Genomic DNA, 23,443 nt, shown 5'->3' with positions numbered 1-23,443 from the left:
CCAAACTACTGTTGGCTATAATGACCTCTTTTGCCCTGTTTTGCGCAAATTGTGACTTCCCTTGTGTCTTTCCAAGCACATTTTAACTTAAAGGGTAAGCTTCTTGTTAGATATGGTGTCCCTCTTCTTTTTGACTTGGGACTTGGGCCCTAATGATAATGAATTCATCAATCCTTGCATAGTGTCTGGGTCCGTCTTTCCTGGAGGACTGAGAGGCAATCTTAAAGTAGATGCAGTGGTGTCCCATCTATCTCCAGCACTTGTCCCTGATAATTGCACCCACTTATGTCACTTTGTAGGTTTATCAATTAATCAGGATTTGTAAAGCGTGGCTAATCCCCTGTGAAGGTATCCAGGCGCTCAGAACAATGCTGCCGGGTAGAGTTCAGTTAAACAGCCTGGTCTTGAGTCCTTTTCTGAAGTCCAGCAGATGAGGAAGAGGTCCAGAGGTGAAGTGGGAGGTTGTTCCAGGACTAACCGGCAAGGCAGGAGAAGGAGCGTCCTCCACTCTTGCTGCGACGAATGCGTGAGGTGTGAGCGACCAAGAGGGAGGCAGAGTGCAGGTGCCTGGATGGTTTGTGGAAGTTCAGGTGGTGATGTATGCTGGTCTTTGGTTTTGTAGTACTTTGAAGGTGTGGATCAGCATCTTCAACAGACATCTCTTCTGAATGAGGAGCCAATGGAGCTTCTTTCGGTGGAAGGTGATGTGGGGCTTCTTTGGTGTCTACAATGAGTCTGGCCACTAAATTCTGTATGGTCTGCTGTCTCTTGAGGTGGTGCAAGGTGATTCCTATGTAGAGTGTGTTGCTGTATTCCAGTCGGCTGGTGATAAGGGCTTGGACGATGGTACGTCTGGTGTCAGTGGAGAGCCACTTGAAGATCTTGCGGAGGATGCGAAGCATAAGGAAGTAGGCGGTTGAGACTGCATTGATCTCTCTTTTCATGGTGAGCTTACTGTCCAGAATGATGCCCAGGCTGCAGGCGTGAGCAGTTGGAGTGAGTGAGGGTCTAAGTTCGGGAGGCCACCAGGCGTCGCTCCATGAGGAGGTGGTGTTCCCAAAAGATCAATACTTCTGTCTTGTCTGTGTTGAGTTTAAGGCCGTTGTCTTTCATCCAGTTGGCGACGCTCGTTATGCACTTGCGGAAATTGGTCAGTGTGGCTCTGGGGTCTTCTGATAGTGAGAGGATGATCTGGGTGTCGGTGACGTAGGATATGATGCTTAGTCCATGTGTTCTGACGATAGTGAGAGGATGATCTGGGTGTCGGTGACGTAGGATATGATGCTTAGTCCATGTGTTATGACGATGTTGACCAAGGGGGGCCATGTTCAACAGAGTCGGGCTGAGGGAAAAACTTTGAGAGATACCACAGATGGTGTTCTTGGGTTCTGAGAAGAAGAAAGGTAGGCGGATTCTGTGGGTTCTGCCAGCAAGGAGGAGGCGGTCTATTTGATTCGGATGCCAATGTGGTGAAATGTTTTGATGAGGGTGTGGTAAAATACTGTATCTAATGCTGCTGAGAGGTCAAGGAGGATCAGGACGGCTGATTTTCCCTGGGCAAGGAGGGATCTGATGTCTGTGATCAGGGCTGTTTCAGTGCTGTGGTTGGCACGGAATCCGGATTAAGAGCTGTCCAGAAGATTTTTAGTCTCCAGATGTTCTGTGAATTGGTGGTTGATGGCCTTCTCGAGGACTTTGGCAGGAAAAGACAGCAGGGAGATGTGGCGGTAGTTCTTGGTGCTTACCAGTAACTGACTACTTTAAACTGCTGCTTCCTCGATTGCAGGTGTTTTGTGTCCTGATGTTAATTTGAGCCCATACCTCCCCATCAGCCTGGCATCCAGCTCCCTTTTCATGTGCTGGAGCCCTTGTGATCTCTCTCTTGTAATCCTCCATCAGTGTCACTTCACTTGGAGATCCCCTTATCTGGCACATCTCACATCCATCCTTACCTGAAATGCATGTTTCTCCATTGCTGGAGAGAACATCAAATTACCAACAATCGGTGAATGGGGATGGGAATATGCTTGGTCCCTTCCTCATTGTTAGTCTGTCTAACACTTTGTGTGGCTGGGGTGACCAGCGACAAATACAGTGCACATGACCTGTGCCTTGTATCCTGTCACGCCACATTCCATATGGGGGTATCAAAAATCACCTAATCAATAAAGCAGTACTGTTTTTGGCACTCAGCCTGTCACTATTCCACTAGGAGACATGGCTGTGAAACCTGATAAAAAATGCATTGTCTGCAACTCCCATCTCTCCCTAGTTTCACCTTCATACGCCTTCCTATTGTGGGATCGTTACCGGCCCAAATGAATTTGGATGCCACCCTCTCAGAACGTCTGTGACTTAATGGAAGTACCTGTAAGTTTTTAGGTCGTGCCTGAGCAGCGCATGCGCTGCTCTGCCAGGCATGCTGTATTCGCGTATGCACTTGAAGTTTCCCTTATATTCTTCATTGGCTTGTGTCTTTTTCCTTTGTAAATGCTGGCTTCTGATTTGGTAATCGGCCTGTTAGTCCCGCCTTAGTACTGCCTTGTCTGCATTTGTCACCTCCCATGATGACTGGCCCTTTTACTCCTGTTACACCGTCTGTGTTATTTAGTCTGTAAGCACTATTTTCTTTACTGAGTTTTGTCTTACTTCGAGCACAACATGCTTTACTTACATTCAGCGCGCCATGCGCGCTTTCACTTTCCTAGCAGTCGGGAGAATGGCGGCTGCTTCTTTGCTATGCCATAGGTCTCGCATTTAGAAGAGTTTGAGCTATTGGCATTGTAAATGGCAATAGTTTAAACTCTCGCAAATGCGAAACCTATTATTTTACAAATATTTTTTGGGGGGTTGTTTCCAAGCGCCACATGCCACGCTTGCGCCTAATAGAGTACTCGCCCCATTCTTTAGACGTGGCTTGTCTAAAGAAAGGGGTGTGGCTTTTTTTAAGTGAAAGCGCGGCATGGGGCTCCTGGAAACAAACAATATTTGCAATTCAATAGGTCTCTCCTTAGCGAGAATTTAAGCTATTGATATTTACAGTGCTAATAGCTCAAAGTCCCATAAATGCGAGACCTATTGCATTGCAAATGCTTGTTTAGAAAAGTCACCATGGCGAGATATTGGTATAACTGGATGTTGACACCCTCATTTGTCCTTGCTGCTGTTTTTTTCCTGCTCCTTGATTTGGAACCAATGCACTCTGCTGAGGATATGTGTGAGTCCTATCTTAGCCGATGCGCCCACACTGTTCTTTCTAATCCTGTGATGCCTCTTTCCTCCAGTCCCTTACATCACAAATACAGGTTGTTAGATGTGGACTTTGGGGCTCATGTTGTTTCTCGGAGAGTTATGGTTCCACCACAAAACCAACGTGCCAATATTCTAGATCATCCGTTTAATTGCAGCGTTCTATTTGACTCCTCTGTGACTACAGCTTAATCATGTTTCCTGAACCTCCCATTGTAATAAATGTTCTTTAATATTCCCCTCCGAAAATCATGCGTTTTGTGCTGCCTTTTGCATCCTCCTGAAGTGACTTAATTGACTTCTTTCAAAGTCAGCTGAAGAGGAAGTCTGGGTGGCGCAGTGCCCTCAACTTACACACCCTTCAGACTCTGGCAACAAAAATGATGTGTCTTGGGGAGCTTGGCCAGCTGGAGGACAAGACGCCTTCTGCCTATTTAGGCTCCCACTGAAGCACCACGTTTCCACCTTAGCGACCAGAGCTGAGGTGCCCTAGGCGGCTGGAGATGCTAGCCCAGTGAAGACCGCTATGTTGCTGCCCTGCGGATGCTTCAGTTTTCTAGTCCACATATGAGATCCACTCACATGTTCATGGATCTCCAACAAGCGATTGCGCAATGCATGCTGAACGAATGGAGCTGGTAATGAAGAGCTGAGCTTCCTCCATAAACAATGTTAATTTGCAATGTCACCTGAGCAGCACTGGTTACTTTGGAGTGACCAGAGGAGTGAACTCCGAGGTGATTGCTGTGATGACCACAGGTCAACCAGAGCCACCAAAAACATGTAGAGGTGGGCAGGCATGCTGAGGAAACTACAGCCACGGGTAATGAGCTGGAGTTTTACTTGAACTGAGGTTTTCTTAATGGGCCTTTCACTGTGTGCGACTAATTGATAGCAAAGGAATACGAGTGAGTTTTTCAGGCATGTGTCCCAGTGAATTAGAAGGGGAGGAGAAAAGAGCTGAGCATTCTCTCAAAGATTGCGAGATTTCTACAAGGAAGAGGCAGTTGTTGAAACGGATCATTGTCTGTACTGTAATCGGAAGACTGGTAACATTGAGGCAGCTGTGAGGGCAGTAGACGAAAAGGTGGAGGGCCTTTCTAATAGAGTGTTAGGGGTTGAACAAGACTTTGCGGATTCAGGCACCAAGATAAAGACACTAGAGACCAAAGAGGGAAGCTAGAGATTTAAGAACCGTTAAAGAGATAATGATCCTTAAGAAATGTACAGTCGAAAGCCTAGTGAGAATATACACGTGGATGAGAACGGCTAGAGATTTAGGTACTGGTAGAAGAGAAAATGGCCTTTAACAATTATACAGTCGAAAGCTTAGTGAGAATAGACTGGTGGATAGGTATTAGACAACCTGAACATGGATGCTCTCTTGCACGTGCTGGGCTTTCCATTGTTGGTTCCTAAGGCGTAGGCAACTTATCTAATGGCAAGTACACTGAATTAGCTTGTGGACTTTAAAGATGGTTTGGTGCAAGAGATGGTGGAAGGCATGTAGACTGTTCTCTCATGCTAAACAAAGTGACCCTAACAACAGTGCTGATCTAGCACTCTGCTGGATGCTATGAGCAGATGCTGCTGGTAGCGGTTTGTAAGAAAATTATGATGTTGGTGATAGGTCTTGCCTCCTCTTATTCACCTCATTCACAGACTCAAATATCAAAAAACGATTTTGCCTGAAAAGCAACAGTGGTGGATTTCAAGAAAGACTTGAGCTCTAAAGGCGCGGTGTCCTTTACTAGCATTCTGGTGACATTTAAAGTGTTAGAGAAAATGCCCGTTCTCTTTATATTGAGGCATGTATAAAGCAGGCAGGGCTAGTTTTCATTCCAAAGTTTTGTGTTCATGAAGTCTGAAGATTCCCTTCTTTCTCCTAGTCTGGCCCATTTCTGAGGTTGAGGAGGCACTCTTGTTTAAGTTCTGAGGGGTTGGAGACCGGTCTCTTCTGGAGTAGTTGATGCTCAAGCTGTGAAAATTTAGTGTATCCTGGCTTTTTTTCTGCTGTGTCCCTCTTTGCTTCTTAGGCTCTGACTGAGCCACCGAATTAACTTATTTTGTTTTTCTTTATTTGTTTCTACACCTAAATTAGCGAAGCCCTTTGTTGGTTGCATTGTAACTGGTTATTATTTATTGAGTGCACACACCTTTTGTTATTGCAGCTGTGTTGTTGCTTGTTGAAAAGTTGTTTAAAAGCAGTGGCAGTAGATATCTGTCTTTCTTTCAATTTAATTTTTGTGCTCTTGTGTGCTCTGTATTTATGGTCGTTCCCCTTTGGACTTTACACTTTTTTGTAAAGTTTATTTTTTTATCCGTTACCTGAATTACCTTTGTTTTTGGTGCCATATCTTATTCTCCTTATGAGACCCGTTTGGGACTCCTGCTTTAACTCCTTAATCGATGTTCTTCAGTCTACTCCAGATGTGCATTGTCTCTATTTCAGAGTTGCGGCCATTCTTATGGTGATGCAGTGGACTTTCACCTCTCGTTATGTTGGTAGACCTCTTCCCAGAAACCCTTCTTTTTTGGGAGGGCCTGGTGGGGTAGAAGGAGACTGGTGTTTCTAGCTCCCAGGGCCAGCTTGGTTTGATCCATTTATATTGGGGATAGTTAGATTGGAGGTCAAGGGCTTCTCTCTTGTGGTAAAGCCTTGCTTCAGCCATGCCAGGATTTATGAACCCCACCTGTTAACTTTCTCCCTCAAGCTGGAGGTCAATAGGGGAGGTTTCCTCATGTGTTTAATTTTATATAGTCTTATTTAATAGGAAATATTTTATAATTCTCTCATGAGCCTGGAGGATGGACAAGTTATTCATTCCAATCTTGATTTTATACTTAGATTACCATATCCCCCTTCTTTCAGCAACCCACTTTCCTACTACTCTTTGGTCTGTATTGCACTTGGTTGCACCCCATGCAGAGAATTGGATCGGTAATCTGTGATCACTGTATCGGAGCATGGAAAGAGCCAAGTACAACACATGCAGGCTTTCTTTATTTTTCTTTATTAATTGAAACTGCTGCGATATCTCTTATTTTGCCTGCATTTTTAAATGTCCTTTGCGTATGTAAGGCAGGATTCTTAGGATAACCACTGTAAGAGCACTCGGTAAGCCAAAGGTACAGTTTTGGAGATGAAAATAATACTTCAGTAAAATCAAATGTTACTAAGTTCATGTGAATAGATTTAAATACATCTATTTCAAGGAACATTTAATTGAATTCTATTTTTTAATTTGTGGTGTGTGAAGATTGCATGCTTGAAAAGTGATAACCAACTGTATCTTTATTTGAACAGGAACCAGATGTGCAGAAGTTGGAAGAAAGGTTTAACTGTGGTCAAATAGAGGAGGCCATTGTACAGGTGATGACTTTTTCATTTTCACGTTGTTACACAGAAGACATTAATAGATAAATCATTGAAGTCAAATTGTACATTTTATTTTTCACTTTTAAACAGTTGCATCTGACAGGTTCAATTAGTGAAAAAAACACAAAACTGCTCGTCACACGCTTAAACAGCCAGGAGTGTATTATGTACCATGTAGGTTTATAAAAGATGGTCCTGTACGTTTTCAAAACTGCTTCTAAGCAGAATGATCATGTCCGAGGTTAGCACTTTTACTTTGTCACAGCATATTCTCACATATTGTTCCTTCCATGGTGAAGGATGATGCCCAGCATATCTCAAGCAATTAAGTTTCTTTGGGTGGGTACCTTTTTAGATGGTGTTTATAAGCAGTATGGATTTTATTTTTATTTGGCTGCTTCACCAGCTCTTTTCCTCTGGTGTATAGGACAGAATTACAGGCACATAGTTCTTGTGGCGGAACTTCCACGTGCGACAAATGCCAGGAGATATGAATTCGAACACTGACGGACAAAGACGTAATTTGCTGAGACCAAGCTGGGCCTTGTAGGGAAAGGAGACCACAGAAAGCTATTTTTTCACCCAAAACAAAGCACTGCATCGAGGCAGACAGGTTTGCGATCAGGGGCAAGGGAATGCCATAGGACCTCCCCAAAAGATTTAGCTAGCAGTGGCCAACAAGGGCGCATTCTGACCTCAGCCGCCTTGAATCCATGCCCCTTAAAATCTTTCTGGTTGATTATGGGACAATGTGGAATAATTTGCAGGCCTCTTTGTCAGGTACCGTAGAGAGGACTTGTGCAAAATGTTGAAGAAAGGAATAATGACAATTATAGAAAAGATATTCAGCACAGCTGGTGACCCGTGGATATTCCAATTAGTGATCTTCACACTTTTTCTAAATTAATATCAGAAAATGCATGGCCTACTTTTCTTAGGCAGCAGGGTTCAGATAGCGTGCAAATGACGAGATCTAGAAGGTAAGAACAGAGGCCTGATTCTTAAGTCTGCCAGATTACAGAAAGGAAAATGCTCTCTAAATTTCAGTTTAGAACATATGGGAAAGTCCATTACTGCTTGTTGGCTTATAAAACCTACCATTAACAGCTGCAGTTTAACTAGCAAAAAAAAGAAACCATCCACCAGAGTACAATAAAAGACCTTAGCAGCGCTGAGAGCCAATTACCGAATCTTTCTGCATGGTATAGTATCCAAAAATACAAATGTTTGTCTCTCCCTTCTCTGTTACATGTATCTCTGTTTCTTGGTTTTCCAAAATAAGGCTTAATTTGAGTCTAACACAGACTCTTGTGGGTAAGAAATGTACCAAGACATACACTCAGACTGAAGCCCTAGAGTACAAGTCCCACATGTGCGCTGCGCGATGTCACATATGCATGACCACACCCAAAATGCACAAAATGCACAAGTGAAATATCATTTTAAGTTATTTTCCTAATCGTATGTCTCTTCATTACTACATTTACTCAGGTAACTTTGACAGTAGTCGACTCCTACAACTACTGTGGGTCACTGTTTTCAATGTTATTTATACCTACATATGCTTCAGCTTTAATGCTTGGCAGAGTAACAATATATAAGTATGGTCCTGTAGAATGCCTAGTACCTCTTTGTTAGGTCATGAGCCAGGCAGAAACATGTTGCCCTCTCTCCTATTGGGTTGAAGTTCTATTCCTCTCTGTTTTAATCCATTCCTTGGGGTCACCAGAAAAAACATTGTTTAGCCCACCAAGTGGTATTTTCAACTCCTCCTGTCACATACTCTGTGTTCCTCATCCACACCACAAACTCTTAGGGCCCTGATTACGCAAAACACAATTCAAGAGCTCCCTGGGTTTAGAGAGTTGTAGCCCACATTTGTCCTAGTGAGGGGAGGGGGCGAGGACCCCCGATGGTGTAGCATGCCGCCTAAGGGTGGGTGAGGATAACCGTCCCTTACTTGCCAATAGTACAGGCACAATCTATTGTAAATTACATGTTGATGCAAGGTTAGAGTGCTTATATGGACTAACACACACTAGAGTGTTAATGGTCTACCAGACTACAGTGACTCCACAAAAACATATTGGATCAATCCCTCTAGCTTGAAAGTCCTTTTTGACCTTTCTGATACTGGCTTTTTATCGTACTATTGTCTGTATCAATATCAAGGTAAGCTCAAATGAGAATGTAAGAATTTAGCACTGGCTTGACATGTTTAAATATGAGTGGTTTATCCGCCAGGTCTCCAGAGACCAGCTTAGGAAGCATCTCTTGAAAGAACTCAATGTATTGCAAGAAGAGGACATCTCTAAGCAGGAGAAACAGGATGTTTATCTTTATGCCACTGCAAATAACATACAGTGACAGGATTTTATCTGCAGGTTGCCAAAGGCCAAGGGGAATACCCTTTTAATAAACTGTTAAAAAAATTATCTACACACTTTCCCACCAATTCCTCCTCTTCCAATGTGGTCATCAAAGTGAAACAACTGATAGAGCATTTTCTTCTTGTTTCCCCTCAGTGGTAATGACCGTGGTGGTTGGTATGCAAATGATTTTCTATCCAGCTGGAGAATTATATGCAGGCCGCAGGAACCTTCAGTACAGCCTAACACAGCTGAACCTGACTGCCTGGCTCCTGGGTATCTAGAGTACGGCAGGTGGATCAGAACTATGTGATTGTCTGAAAGAATAGGCTAATCGTCTCTCCATGAGCTCATTCTATGCATTTGCTTTCTAGAAAAGCTGACTCACCGACAAACATGAAAAAATAAAACAAAATACCTTGTCTTATCGATTTGGATTCCCTTAGCCTCCATTTTAGGGCTCGCCTATTAATATCCCTATAGGGGCTAAACTGAGAGCTTAAACTAAGCTCTCAAAAGCGGATTTCCACAAGTGCACGTGCTCGTGCACGAGCTTGCCCGAGCCTTTCGCCTGCATTTCAACTTTAAAGCTCCATCTCCCCGTAGGGTGCCCTCCCGCCACCAAACACAGGCTGCCCATTGAACTCTCTACCCCCACCCCTGCTGCCAGGTTAAGTAGTTTGTCAGCGGCCGGGTTCAGACTCTTCAGCTAACCCCATGCGGTTTCTTTCTATTTTTATTTATATTTCCCCCACTACCTGCGGTTTCATTAAAGAGACTTTGTGCTCACTTTTCTTTAACAAAAGCAAACAAATACGGGGTTTAATCCAACCCCTACAAGCCCTTTAAAAACACTCCGTATTTACATTTTAGTTACCGGCATTTGCTTATAGCACACAACATTGCGTGTCATACTGAATATTTGTTCACTGAAAGCTAATTGCATTCACTGTCTGCGCCTGCTGAGAGCCAGAATAGTTTCTTCAAACAGTGCAGTTCTTTGTCCTGGCAGTTGTCTGTATCATTTTATTAATCGCATAATACGGAAATATATTTGGGCCGACCACTCCTTCATTTAATGCAGTGCGGAATAGGTATTGTCAAACCTATTCCTCTCTGATTTAGTAATTCGATATTACCAAATATAAACACACCATCTGACGCGTGCACAAAGCCACCAGCCTCCCTCCCACAGGCATTTGAAGCTTCCCCCAGCGTGCGCTCTGCCTCAGGCTGGCATTTCTCCTCCCCTAATTATTCACTGCCCACGGCCGCCCGGCACATCAAAGGCTGCTGCTCCCCATGCGTCTCGTCACCCTTACTCTCCCCTATTCTTCCCTTCTTGCCTCTCCCCGCTCCCCTCCCCACCACAGCAATGCCGAGTGCTTGTCTCTGAACTGACTTTTGTCCGCAGTCCGGAACAATCGCCCAGTCGAGATCTTAACTCACGTTTCCAGACAAGTGCATTTTTTGCCTTTTACATCCCGACTACCTGTCCCTTGCACTCGGCCTCTCCAATTTTTACAACGTTCAGTTCCATCACTTTCCCCTTCATGTCATCTAACGTTTCATGCTTGCGCTATGTTACACTGCTTGAGACCTGAGCTATCTGTTGCAATTTCCCACCTCCAGCCCGTCCCATGTCTCCCTCCTCTTAAGCACCGCGCACCCGGCCCCCCTTTGCTACCCTCCGCCACCCCTAACTCCCCGATGGCCACAGCCACACTGGCACTTCGTCAAGCCTTGTTAAAGCTGTGTTCCAATGGAGTAATTCCAGTAACTTCAAAAATCCAAGGCGATTGTACGGCTTGTGTGAATGCAACCACACCACCAAATGATTACGCAGATACCAACATGCATGTAGGGACAGGAACACATAAACAAGATTTTATCTGACAGAACAAAAATGTTTCTGACACTGTCAGCTCAGATCTCAGCTTCATTTAGACTGCAGTTTGTCTCTCAAAATAAAAGCAGCCCAAACCCTATTCACTGAACAGCTACGTTGATCTTATCTGAACAAAGCAAGCAGGAAGTATTTTGAGAGCAAGAGGAATGTATTTTGTGCAGCACGACTATTTCCTTTTCTTTGGCTTCTGCCTCATCTATTAAAGAACAGAAAATATTCGACAGTCTCATTGTCTTTCTTGTGTCTGCAAGCTCGTCAACGAGAAATCGTATTTTCTTTTTTACTTTTGAGGCTTTTGTAAAAAAAAATCTTTTTTTTTCTTGGACTTCTAGCAGAATCTAGAGGTTACCTCCTGCTTCAAGTTTCTAAAAATGTCTGTCGCCTGCCATGTTCAGAACCATGTAGGATACAAAATCATTAAAATTAAAGTGATACATTGTGATAGAGCACAACAAATGTAAGGGTTGGCAAGTAAGCTCATTCGTTTAAAAAAAAATATTTTTAATAATCTTCTTTTCCCCAGTAGCATCTGATTCCATTGAGACATTATAATTTATACCAATCTTCTCAATGGCTCCCCCTGTGAGAATGCCTTTTCCATTGAACTGTTACAACAGAACAACCACCCCAACTGCCCTTTTCCGTTAGCACCACCTGCCCTATGATCAAGCTGACAGGTGTCTAGAGTTGCAAAAGGTTTTGTCGATTACCATAACATGGTGATTGTAGCTACTTTGATAACAATACTCAAACAAATGTAGTACTCTCAATTTCAGAGGACAAGAGACTTCTCTACAGGCTTTCCCACCACACCCACAGGGCCTGGCGTTACGATAAGATATCACAAAATGCTGGTTTGAACCTGTGGTTTATGTTTCTGAGAATGAGTGCATGGCTGTCTCCTTGCTCTGTGTCTATCGGTGTTTTTGTGAGCCTTCATGTATACATGTGATAGGACTAGTTTTTTTCTTGCCTTCTGCTCCCCTGGATGTACTCATTTTTTGTGCCTTCTGCTCCTCTGATTGTACTCGTTTTTCGTGCCTTCGGCTCCCCTGATTGTACTCGTTTTTTTCTTGCCTTCTGCTCCCCTGATTGTACTCATTTTTCGTGCCTTCTGCTCCCCTGATTGCCCTTGTTTTTTTTCTTGCCTTCGGCTCCCCCACTCCATCCATCCATCCATCCATCCATCCATCCATCCATCCATCCATCACTCCATCCATCCATCCCCCCACTCCATCCATCCATCCCCCCACTCCATCCCATCCATCCATCCCCTCCATCCATCATCCCCTCCATCCATCATCTCCTCCATCCCCTCCACTCCATCCATCCCCCTACTCCATCCACCCATCCCCCCACTCCATCCCACTCCATCTATCCATCCCCCCACTCCATCCATCCAACCCCCACTTCATCCACCCAACCCCCACTCCATCCATCCATCCCCCCACTCCATCCATCCATCCCCCCACTCCATCCATCCATCCCCCCCACTCCATCCATCCATCCCCCCACTCCATCCATCCATCCCACTCCATCCATCCATCCCACTCCATCCATCCATCCCACTCCATCCATCCCCCCACTCCATCCATCCCCCCACTCCATCCATCCCCCCACTCCATCCATCCATCCCCCACACCATCCATCCATCCCCCACACCATCCATCCCTCCCCCCACTCCATCCATCCATCTCCATCCATCCATCCCCCCACTCCATCCATCCATCCCCCCACTCCATCCATCCATCCCCCACTCCATCCATCCATCCCCCACTCCATCCATCCATCCCCCACTCCATCCATCCATCCCCCACTCCATCCATCCATCCATCCATCTCCATCCATCCATCTCACTCCATCCATCCATCTCACTCCATCCATCCATCTCACTCCATCCATCCATCTCACTCCATCCATCCATCCATCCCACTCCATCCATCCAACTCCATCCATCCATCCCTCCCACTCCATCCATCCATCCATCCATCCCAATCCATCCATCCATCCCCCCCACTCCATCCATCCCCCCACTCCATCCATCCATTCCCCCCACTCCATCCATCCACCCTTCACTCCATCCATCCATCCCACACTCCATCCATCCATCCCCGCACTCCATCCATCCATCCCCGCACTCCATCCATCCATCCCCGCACTCCATCCATCCATCCCCCCACTCCATCCATCCCCACACTCCATCCATCCCCACACTCCATCCATCCATCCCCCCACTCCATCCATCCATCCCCCCACTCCATCCATCCATCCCCCCCACTCCATCCATCCATCCCCGCACTCCATCCATCCATTCCCCCGCCCCACACTCCATCCCTCCCCCACCCCACACTCCATCCCTCCCCCGCCCCACACTCCATCCCTCCCCCGCCCCACACTCCATCCCTCCCCCGCCCCACACTCCATCCCTCCCCCGCCTCACTCTCCATCCCTCCCCGCCCCGCCCCACCCTCCATCCCTTCCCCCGCCCCACCCTCCATCCCTCCCCGCCCCACCCTCCATCCCTCCCCCGGCCCACCCTCCATCCCTCCCCCGGCCCACCCTCCATCCCTCCCCCGGCCCACCCTCCATCCCTCCCCCGCCCCACACTCCATCCCTCCCCCGCCCCACACTCCATCCCTCCCCCGCCCCACACTCCATCCCTCCCCCGCCCCACACTCCATCCCTCCCCCGCCCCACACTCCATCCCTCCCCCGCCCCACACTCCATCCCTCCCCCGCACCACACTCCATCCCTCCCCCGCCCCACACTCCATCCCTCCCCCGCCCCACACTCCATCCCTCCCCCGACCCACACTCCATCCCTCCCCCGCCCCACACTCCATCCCCCCGCCCACACTCCATCTCTCGCCCTCTTGCCCTGCCTCTATCTCTCACCCTGCCTCTATCTCTCGCCCTCCCTCTGTCTATCTTTCGCTTTCCCACTATCTATCTGTCGCCCTCACTATCTATCTGTCGCCCTCACTATCTATCTGTCGCCCTCACTATCCATCGCATCCCCACAGCATCACTCAGGGGCACTACAACATCACTATGCGCTACCACAGCATCACTGAACGCCACAGCATCACTCGTCGCCGCCACAACATCATTCAGAGCTACCACAGCATTAATCTGTGCAACCGTTCAACAACAACTGATTCAAATATGTTCTCTCAATGTTTCAAACTTTATTACAAATGTCACAATTTATTTTTAATATTTCACTTCTTTTCTTGTATTTTCATCACAATAAAATACACTAAACATAATCTTCCAAAAAGTTATTTGCAAAAGTTTAAGCTATTGCCATTATAAATTACAATAACTTTTATTTAAGTATTAATTATTGAAAAAAATACAACCCATTGTTATTTTTAATATTAATACATCTAAGTCATGTAAATACAACACATATTGCATTACAAATGCTATAGGTGTCACGTTTTCAAAAGTTAACACTATTGGCATTGTAAATGACAAAGTTATTAATTTCGCTATTTTCAAAACAAAAACATAAATAAAAAATTTGTCATTTACAATACTAATACCTCTAACTTTACTAATGCGAGACCTATTGCATTGCAAATGCTTGTTACCCTATGATAGCGAACTTGTTTCCTATTACTACTTATCACATAGGTCTACCCTGACATCTTTTTTTTGCCTTCCTGTTAATATAGCTTTTCTACAATGCTGAAAGACAGATTTTTCTCCTGTAAACAGTTCTGTTCCTTGATTGGAGTAAAAAATGTTCTTAAGCTAACTGACCTCTCATTTGGACTCATGCACTGCTTTGACTTGCAACCCTTGTCATGGAAAGTGGCTGTAAATGTAGGTTTTCCTAGTTATTTATGAAGGAAAGTCTTAATTTTATTAAAGACACTGAGACAAGTATTATGCTTCTCTAGTCTTGCCTTCATTTATATAGTAATAATAATAATCTTTATTCTGCATATATAAAAAAGTATGACCATAAAAATGCAAGTTCATCAGCACAATAATACAGTACATTTGATCATCCTATAATAAAATTAGAGAAGGCTGGCAATCAGGGCACCACATAAACATAAGGAGCAATGCTCAGAAGCATCTTAAAACATTAAAAAACAATAAAAGGTGTACCACGCACACTCCCCACTAATGCTTCAGGTACTTAAAGGTCTCCTCCTTTTATGTTCCCCTCGTGTTTCTTAGCTTTAAAGCAGATCTTAAGAAATTTGTGACACATGATAATGTAAAAGCATCAGGGGACAGAAAAAGGTCACCCGGGCCTGCTTAAAATTATGCTTCCTTAAAAGCCCCTTGAGAAACGCTCTTCTCTGGAATGAGTATTACGGACACAAAAGAACGAAGTGGAGGGTATCCTGTGGAGAGCTATTGTCGCAGCCACAGGGTCCTTTTTGTTCTAAAGGTGCCGTATACCTCGCCGGTAGGGCCAGTAAGTGGTGTAACAGGTTCAGTCTGAATCGTGTGATTGAAAATCTATCATGAGCGCTGGTTAAAACAGTTAAGTACTGTTCTATACTTTGTGTTGACCTAACTAAAATGTGATTTCTGACCATAGGCTTTTTCAGTCTATTTTCCTCCCTATGGGTCCCAATTATTTTAAAAACTGATCTTTGATGAGAACTTTATCCCATGGACTCATCTTAACCGGGCAACCAAACAACTCTGCCCTGCCCAGCATAGTAAGGGAATCCTTTACATATTTTAACCACGGGATTTTTAGCGCATGATCCAAGGAGAGACAGTCTTGAATTACTTTCCTATTAAAACCTGTCTCCTCATTGGACCACATGTTCACCCAACGCAGGAGGGGTTTCACCACCACCAGGTCAGAAATATACTTGGACCCCAGCTCCTCATGAACAATAAACGAGGGAGTACTTTGGGGGACTCTCAGCAACCGCCTAAAATACCGTTTTTCTTCATTCTGTATTTCACTTGTCCCTTTAAAACCCCACACTTCACTACCATATAGAATTTTTGAACTACAGAATGAGTTATACAATTTTAGGATTGTCCCCGGTGACCACTTGCCTAACCTGTGAGCAAAGGATGTTATTGCCCCTGTAGACTTTGCTAAACCTAGACACTTACTCTCCAGGATACCTAGATATGAGAAAGCCGGTACTTTTCCCAGAATGTGTGTGCCCACTACATAAGAGTTCCCCTTCCTCCTCCTTTTCCCTAGTTCCATTATGTAGGATTTTGTTAGATTAGGTGTCAAATCCAAACCATTCATAAATCCCACAAACCCATCTAATAGGATCTACAAAGTATTGGGTGTACGAGCAAGGAGAACCGCGTAGAGTAGCACAGGGTACTTTAGGGGTGTCAACTTGTAATGCGGTTAATGCAGAGTCAAGACCATTAATATATAATGTAAATATAATAGGAGCTAAAATGTATCCCTGTCTGACCCCACTTGAGCACTTAAAAATAATCTGTAGTCTTCCCCTATATCTTACTGCGGCAGAGGTGTTAGAGTGTAGAGCCATGAGTACATTAATTAGGGCTGGGTCCACCTCCAATGATCCCATAAGCTTCCACAGTTTTGTTTGATTTACACAATCAAATGCTGCGGTAAGGTCCATGAAGGCGAGATAAAGCCCCCCGCCTTTGACTATAGTGTACTTCACATTAATCAAATAGAGATTTAGGCATTTTGCGACCGTGGATTTGCCTGTGCGGAACCCATATTGGACATCCGTTATTATTCCATGGGTCTCTGCCCATTCAGACAACCTATTCAACACCACTCTACCCAAAACCTTTGCTGTTACATCAATAAGGAATATTGAACCATAACAGTGTGGGCTATTCCTATCCCCTTTCTTGAATATCGGGACAATGGTTTCAGTGGACCATGAGGGAGGCATCTTTGTTGCAACTGACAAGTTTAATACCCTCACCAGGATCGGTTCCCATATCTCTGGGTTACTGCGGAATAAATCCGGTGGAATCCCGTCTGGACCCAGGAATTTATTCCACGTGAGGCAATCTATTCCTAATCTCACCTCATCTATAGTGAAAAAAAGAACGCCAGTTCTCTGAACCAGTCTGTAACTGTGGCTCCTCTCCTCTCAGGGGCTGATTATACAGGCCTTCATAGTGAGCCAACCATTGCTCAGGTAAAATATTATGGGTCAGACATGGGTTATTTGAATCTTTAAAACAGGGGCTGTTTATTACCTTCCAAAATCGGGTGAAATCCTTAAGCTCAGCGGCCTCTTCTAGATCTTCCCAGGCTTTAACTTGAAGTTGGCGTTTCCGCGTCCTAACTGCCTTCTTGAACATTTTACGGCAGGTCATAATCCACCCTTTATCTCTTGGTGATTGTTTAAGTGCCATCTTTAGATCTCTAGGGGCCTTTGAGCATTGCCCATCAAACCATCTTGAAACGTCTCCGAGGCATGTGGGTGCAGGTGCTTTTAAAAGGCTATCTACTAACTGTGCAATAGCTTTGTATGTCCGAAGTAACTCCGGTCCCTGCATATTTATTTTATTTTTTATTTTTATAGTTTTATAGTGCGCGAACCAGACCCGTGAGGGTATCAGAGCACTTTATAGGACTAAGGGGTAGTATACAAGCGTAGGGACGGGGGATAATTTTAGAAAGGTAGGGGGTGCATTATACAAGAAATGCACACTGCAAGTTTAAAGTCCAGGCTACATATGATATAAAAATTAATACAAGTTGATACAATATACAAGAAGGCATGCAGTCTTAAGTCTAGGTGGGATGTCCAGGAGTGCAGAAAGGTATCCTCCATCTAATCTCGGGATATTGCTGAGGTGGAGAGTTGGGTAAGTCAATGCGGTAATTGTAAAGTATTTGTTAGGCGAGGTATTTTCCCATTAAGAAGGTTTTGGTTTCCTTCTTAAAGTGTGCCAAGGACGGAAATCTTCTGATGGTGGGTGGGAGAGAGTTCCAGATTCTTGGGGCGACCCCAGAAAAGGCCTGATTGTAGGTTTTGTTCTTCCGGAAGCGTGCTGGTTGCAGCAGCAGGTCTTTGGCAGATCGAGAGTTTCTGGCTCCTCTGGATAACACAAGTTTTTGTGCAAGAAATAAAGGGGAATTGGAGAAAAGGGCTTTGTGAGTAATGCAACCCAGTTTAAATTGGATTCTCGCCTCTAGGGAAGCCAGTGCAAGGCTTTGAGGTGGGGGAGATGTGGTCGAATTTCCTTGAGCCAGTAAGGAGTCTGGCGGCAGTGTTGAGGCAGGCTTTCAAAGGGGCCAGGGAGTTCTTGGGTAGCCCTGCAAGAGTAGAGCATCCATATTCTAGTCTGGAATTGACTAGTGCCTGAGTTGCTGTTTTAAGGTCGGCCACATCGAGGAAGGGTTTTAGGTTTCTTAGGTAACTCAGATGAAATCTGGCTGTTTTAGCCATCAAGTTGATATGGCTGCGCATGTTCAGGCTGCCGTCAAGGGTTATTCCAAGAGATTTCGCTGAGTCAACAATAGTAGGATGGCAGTTTAGCGCTCTGATGGTCTTTATCCATTCTCGGATGTCTGGGTTGGGTTTGGGTGGGGAGATCAGGAGAAATTCCGTTGTACTTGCGTTGAGTTTTAGCTGGTTGGTGGTGAGCCAGTGGACTTTCCGCTTCAGGGTTTCGTTCAGGGAGAGAATGTCCTCAGGGGAAGAGATTTCTATGGAGATCTGAGTATCGTCAGCGTACATAAGGTACGAGACGTTGGCGGCACGTAGCACCTCGGTGAGAGGTTCAAGGTAAAGGTTGAAGAGGGAAGGGGAGAGGGTTGATCCTTGGGGGACTCCAACCGTAACCGCCGAGGGGGCGGATAGATTACCGTTAATGAGGACTCTCTGTGAGCGGTTCTGGAAGAAGGATCTAAACCATTCAAGGACCGTGCCATCCAACCCCATCCTAAGTTTGAGACCTTCTAAGAGAATTTCGTGGTTAACCGTATCAACCGTATCCAAGGCAGAGGACCGGTCTAGGAGGATTAGGAGACAAGTTTTGCCTAGGTCGAGGGCTTGGAGGGCGTCATCCACTATTTGAAGATCACCTGAAAAAACTCACCGGAATCTGCTTCTCCACTCTCAAAACTCTACGCAGATTCCTTCCTCTGCTTCCGCGATCAGCTAAGGAGACGGTCATTCGCGCTCTGATATTATCCAGATTGGATTACGCGAATGCTCTCTACTGCGGACTCCCAGCCTATCTGATCCACCGCCTCCAAGTCATCCAAAACACTGCGGTTCGGCTGCTGTTTAACATCCCCAGAAGATCTAGCGTCCGCCAACCACTCCTAGACCTTCACTGGCTTCCAGTGGCTCAAAGGATCTTATTCAAGATCCTTGTGTTAGCATACCGAGCACTCCACCTAACAGGCCCAACCTATTTGAGAAAAAGATTCTCTCTTTATGCCCCCAACCGCCCTCTCAGATCAAGCAATCTTCATCAAATGACTGTACCAAAGTTCAAATATAGCAGGCTTGGTGGACAATCCATTTCTGTTAGAGCAGCGAGAGCTTGGAATACCCTGCCTCTGCAACTGAGAACAGCCCCTACCATCATGGCTTTCAGGAAAGGCCTAAAAACCTACCTCTTCAACACCAATGCCTAATAGCTGTCCCTCTTTTGCATTTACTGTGATCTGTCCCCTTCTTTTTTCTTCGCGCCAGGATACTATACTATTTAGTAGCAGAGCGCGTTATAAAAGCCTCTATAATAATAACTATAATAATGTGGAGGAGGGTGGTTTCCGTGTTGTGACCAGGTCTGAACCCTGATTGGAAGTCATCAAGCAGGTGAAAGTTGTTGATGTGTAGGCTTAGCTGCTGTTGCACACATTTTTCCAGAACTTTGGCAAGGAGAGGGATGTTGGATATGGGCCTATAATTCTCGGCAGAGGTAGGGTCCAGTGTTATTTTTTTTAGGATGAGGATAACTTGGCCAGCTTTGAGAGAGTTGGGAATTGAGCTCTGTAGGAGAGAGGCATTGATTATTGAGGTCTAGGAAGGGATGATGGCCTGAGAGGCGGCACCTAGGCAGTTAGAGGGGAGAGGATCATTGAAGTGATTGTTCGGTTTTAAGGAGGCAAGAGTTTTTGGGATAAAATGTTCATCATAGGTTTCAAATTTGGACCAGGTTTGGCTAGGTTTTTGGGTGTGGTTTGGGAGGACAGCGCGGAGAGAGAGAAGGTGGAGCAGGCGGATTTTGGTTTTGGTTGTGAGTAGCGGATTTAAGTTCATTTACAAGGGCAGTGATTTTGTCGCAGAAGAAGGAAGAGAATTCCTCGCTTGATATTAGGGGTTTGGGTGTTTCTTTGGTGGTTTGCGCTCGTTTGTTGGATTGGTGTTTGACCAAGTCAAACAGCTTGTGAGGTCGATTTTTGGTATTCTCTAGTTCAGATCTGAAGAATTCTTTTTTTAGTGTTGAGGATTTTCTTATTGTAGGTATTTCTGGCCTGGCGGAAGAGTTTTAGATGTGCTGCTGAAGGGTGTTGTTTCCAGTTTCTTTCAGTCTGTCGAAGGGATCTCCTCTCCTTGTTGAGGGATCTGCTGAACCAGGGGTTTCGGTCTTTGACCTGGGTTCTTTTTAGTTTTAGTGGTGCCAGGTCATCGAGAATGTTGGATATGGTTGAGGAGTAATGAGTCGCTAGGTTGTCAACCGAGATGCACTGAGGGGGTGGGTGGAGGTCAGACACACAACGCGCTGCCAGTTTCTCATGATCAAGGTTCTTAGTGTCTTTAACCCATCTTTTGGGAATCACGGGTTGAGGTGTCCATGTTTTGTGGGTGCTGGGCAGGAGGAAGGTGATGGTGTGGTGGTCAGACCAATCGCAGGGGTCAATAGAGAGGAGTTTGACCGCTGATTCCTTAGCAATGATCCAGTCTAGATTGGCACCTTTCGAATGAGTAGGGAGGGAGCAGGCTTTGGTAAGGGCTTGATTGGCCAAGAAGTCTCTGATGGCATTGACCTGAGGGTTCGTAGGTTAAAGTCGCCAAGGAAAATGTCATTAGAGTTTGGCGAAACCTTGTCTGTGATGATTTCCATGAGGAGGTCCGTAAAGGAGTCGTTCTTGTCTGGGGGGTGGTAAAAGATGTGAAGTTTGCACAGCTGGGACTTGTTGTTGGAGATGGAGATCGCAAGGTATTCGCAGGAGTCTGTGGGGTCCACTGGCAGTTCCATTACAATGAGGTTGGAGGGGTGGATACAGCCAATGCCACCCCCTTTTTTCTTTGGGTTCCTATCCAACCTTGCGATGTTATTGTTGGGCGGGACTAAGAGGTCTAGGTAGGGCGATGAGGAATCCTAGCCAGGATTCAGTCAAGATCGCTAGGTCCGACTTATGACTCAGAATGAGGTTGGCTACATAATATGCATGCTTTACAGCTGATCTTCAGTTTATTAGGAGGCCGGCTAGGGAGGGGTAGGAGTGATTGTCAGGGGTAGCAGCGGCGTTGGGAATTTTAGCTAGGTTGCTGTTGACCACCCCTCTGGTGCGGATGGTAGCAGATCTGTTAGGGTTGGTTGCAACCGTACAGATAGGGTGTTCTTCCCTCGGGTGTAAGGGGCGTGGGGTTGTCACAGCAGAGTCGTAAATAGTGAGGAGGCCAGCCACTTCTTCCTCCGTGAGTTCAGAGGGATTGGTCAGGCCAGGGGTGGGTTTGTAGGTGTGGAGGAGAGCAAGAATTTCCTTCTCCGAGAGGTGACAAGGTTGTTTGCGTGGGCACCGGTGTCTCAGGGATAGGGGTAGAGGGTGAAGGATGGGCTTCATGAAGGGAATGTGGGTCGTATTCTGTGAGATCTAGATCCAAACAATTCTGTATATCCTGCTGACCTCTCCTGAAAAAGAGATTTATTAAAAGCAATTGTTTCAACCTGCGCCCATCTCAGCCGTCTGCCTTGATCCTTTACCGAGATCGCTCCCCCGTCAGACTTTGCGAGACCAAATGCTGTTGTGGGGCAGCCAGTGACAAAGTTACTGGGTTATGGTCACTAAATATACTATGCCTAATATTGAAACTAGTAATGAATCACCTCACGGTATGAGAGACAAAAATTGAAATCTATAAATGACGCGCAACTTCTACCCTTATACGTAAGGTGCGTCTGGGTGGCCGACAATCAAATCCATTGTATATCAATCAATCAATCAATCAATACATTTATAGAGCGCACTACTCACCCGTAGGGTCTCAAGGCGCTAGGAGGGGGGGGTGCCTTTACTGCTCGAACAGCCAGGTCTTGAGCTTCTTCCTGAAGGAGAGGTGGTCTTGGGTCAGGCGCAGGTCGATCGGGAGGGAGTTCCAGGTCTTGGCGGCCAGGTAGGAGAAGGACCTTCCTCCTGTTGTCGCTCTTCGGATGCGGGGGACGGCGGCGAGGGCGTGGCTGGTTGATCTGAGGTGGCGCTTGGGAGCGTAGAAGTGGATTCGGTTGTTGAGGTAGCTCGGGCCTTGGTCGTGTAGGGCTTTGTGTGCGTGGGTGAGGAGGTGGAAGGTGATTCTTTTGTTGACGGGGAGCCAGTGCAGGTCTCTCAGGTGTCCGGAGATGTGGCTGTTTCGTGGGATGTCGAGGATGAGTCTGGCTGAGGCGTTCTGGATCCGCTGGAGTCTCTTCTGGAGCTTGGCGGTGGTTCCGGCGTAGAGGGCGTTGCCGTAGTCCAGTCGGCTGGTGACGAGGGCCTGGGTGACAGTCTTCCTGGTCTCGGTGGGGATCCACCAGAAGATCTTCCGTAGCATGCGCAGGATGTTGAAGCACGACGAGGAGACGGCGTTGACTTGTCTGGTCATGGAGAGGGAGGAGTCCAGGATGAAGCCCAGGTTGCGTGCGTGGTCCGTTGGTTTGGGTGCGGTGCCCAGGGCGGGGGGCCACCAGGAGTCGTCCCAGGCGGAGGGCGAGGAGCCCAGGATGAGGACCTCCGTCTTGTCTGAGTTCAGTTTCAGGCGGCTGGTCGTCATCCACTCGGCTACATCTCTCATCCCTTCGTGCAGGTTGGCTCTGGCGGCGGCGGGGTCGTTGGTCATGGAGAGGATCAGTTGGGTGTCGTCGGCGTAGGAGATTATGTTGAGGTTGTGTTGGCCTGCGATGGCCGCGAGGGGGCTCATGTAGACGTTGAAGAGGGTGGGACTCAACGAGGATCCTTGAGGGACGCCGCAGATGACTTCGGTGGCCTCTGACTTGTACGGTGGTAGGCGGACTCTCTGTGTTCTTCCGTAGAGGAAGGAGGTGATCCATTCCAGTGCCTTCTCCTGGATTCCGATGTTGCCAAGGCGCTGCACTAGGGTGCGGTGGCAGACAGTGTCGAATGCCGCGGAGAGGTCCAGGAGGATGAGGGCCGCTGTTTCTCCGTTGTCCATCAGGGTTCGGATGTCATCGGTGGCAGCGATGAGGGCGGTCTCGGTGCTGTGGTTGGCTCGGAAGCCAGACTGTGTGGGGTCGAGGGATCCATTTGTCTCGAGGAAGGCGGCCAGCTGTTTGTTGACGGTCTTTTCGATGACTTTGGCTGGGAACGGGAGGAGCGAGATGGGACGGTAATTCTTGAGTTCGGTGGGGTCTGCTGTAG

General features: G+C 46.4%; 2 protein-coding genes across 2 annotated transcripts in view; both read left to right on the top strand.

The window, feature by feature from the left end:
- Positions 1 to 23,443, top strand: part of IQUB (IQ motif and ubiquitin domain containing) — a 431,014-nt gene that overhangs the window by 5,739 nt on the left and 401,832 nt on the right. The window contains exon 2 of the mRNA XM_078680839.1: positions 6,557 to 6,622. The gene's annotated coding sequence lies outside the window, so the exon portion shown is untranslated. The remainder of the gene's footprint in view (positions 1 to 6,556; positions 6,623 to 23,443) is intronic.
- NDUFA5 (NADH:ubiquinone oxidoreductase subunit A5) overlaps positions 1 to 23,443 on the top strand; it is an 81,394-nt gene that overhangs the window by 47,802 nt on the left and 10,149 nt on the right. The window contains exon 4 of the mRNA XM_078680888.1: positions 6,557 to 6,622. Coding sequence (XP_078537014.1) covers positions 6,557 to 6,622 — 66 coding nt within the window. The remainder of the gene's footprint in view (positions 1 to 6,556; positions 6,623 to 23,443) is intronic.

This window comes from Lissotriton helveticus, chromosome 1_1 (assembly GCF_964261635.1).
Source record: "Lissotriton helveticus chromosome 1_1, aLisHel1.1, whole genome shotgun sequence".
In the NCBI taxonomy this organism is placed as follows: domain Eukaryota; kingdom Metazoa; phylum Chordata; class Amphibia; order Caudata; family Salamandridae; genus Lissotriton; species Lissotriton helveticus.
The sequence above is the reverse complement of the archived record's forward strand: the minus strand, read 5'-3'. Positions and strand labels throughout refer to the sequence as shown.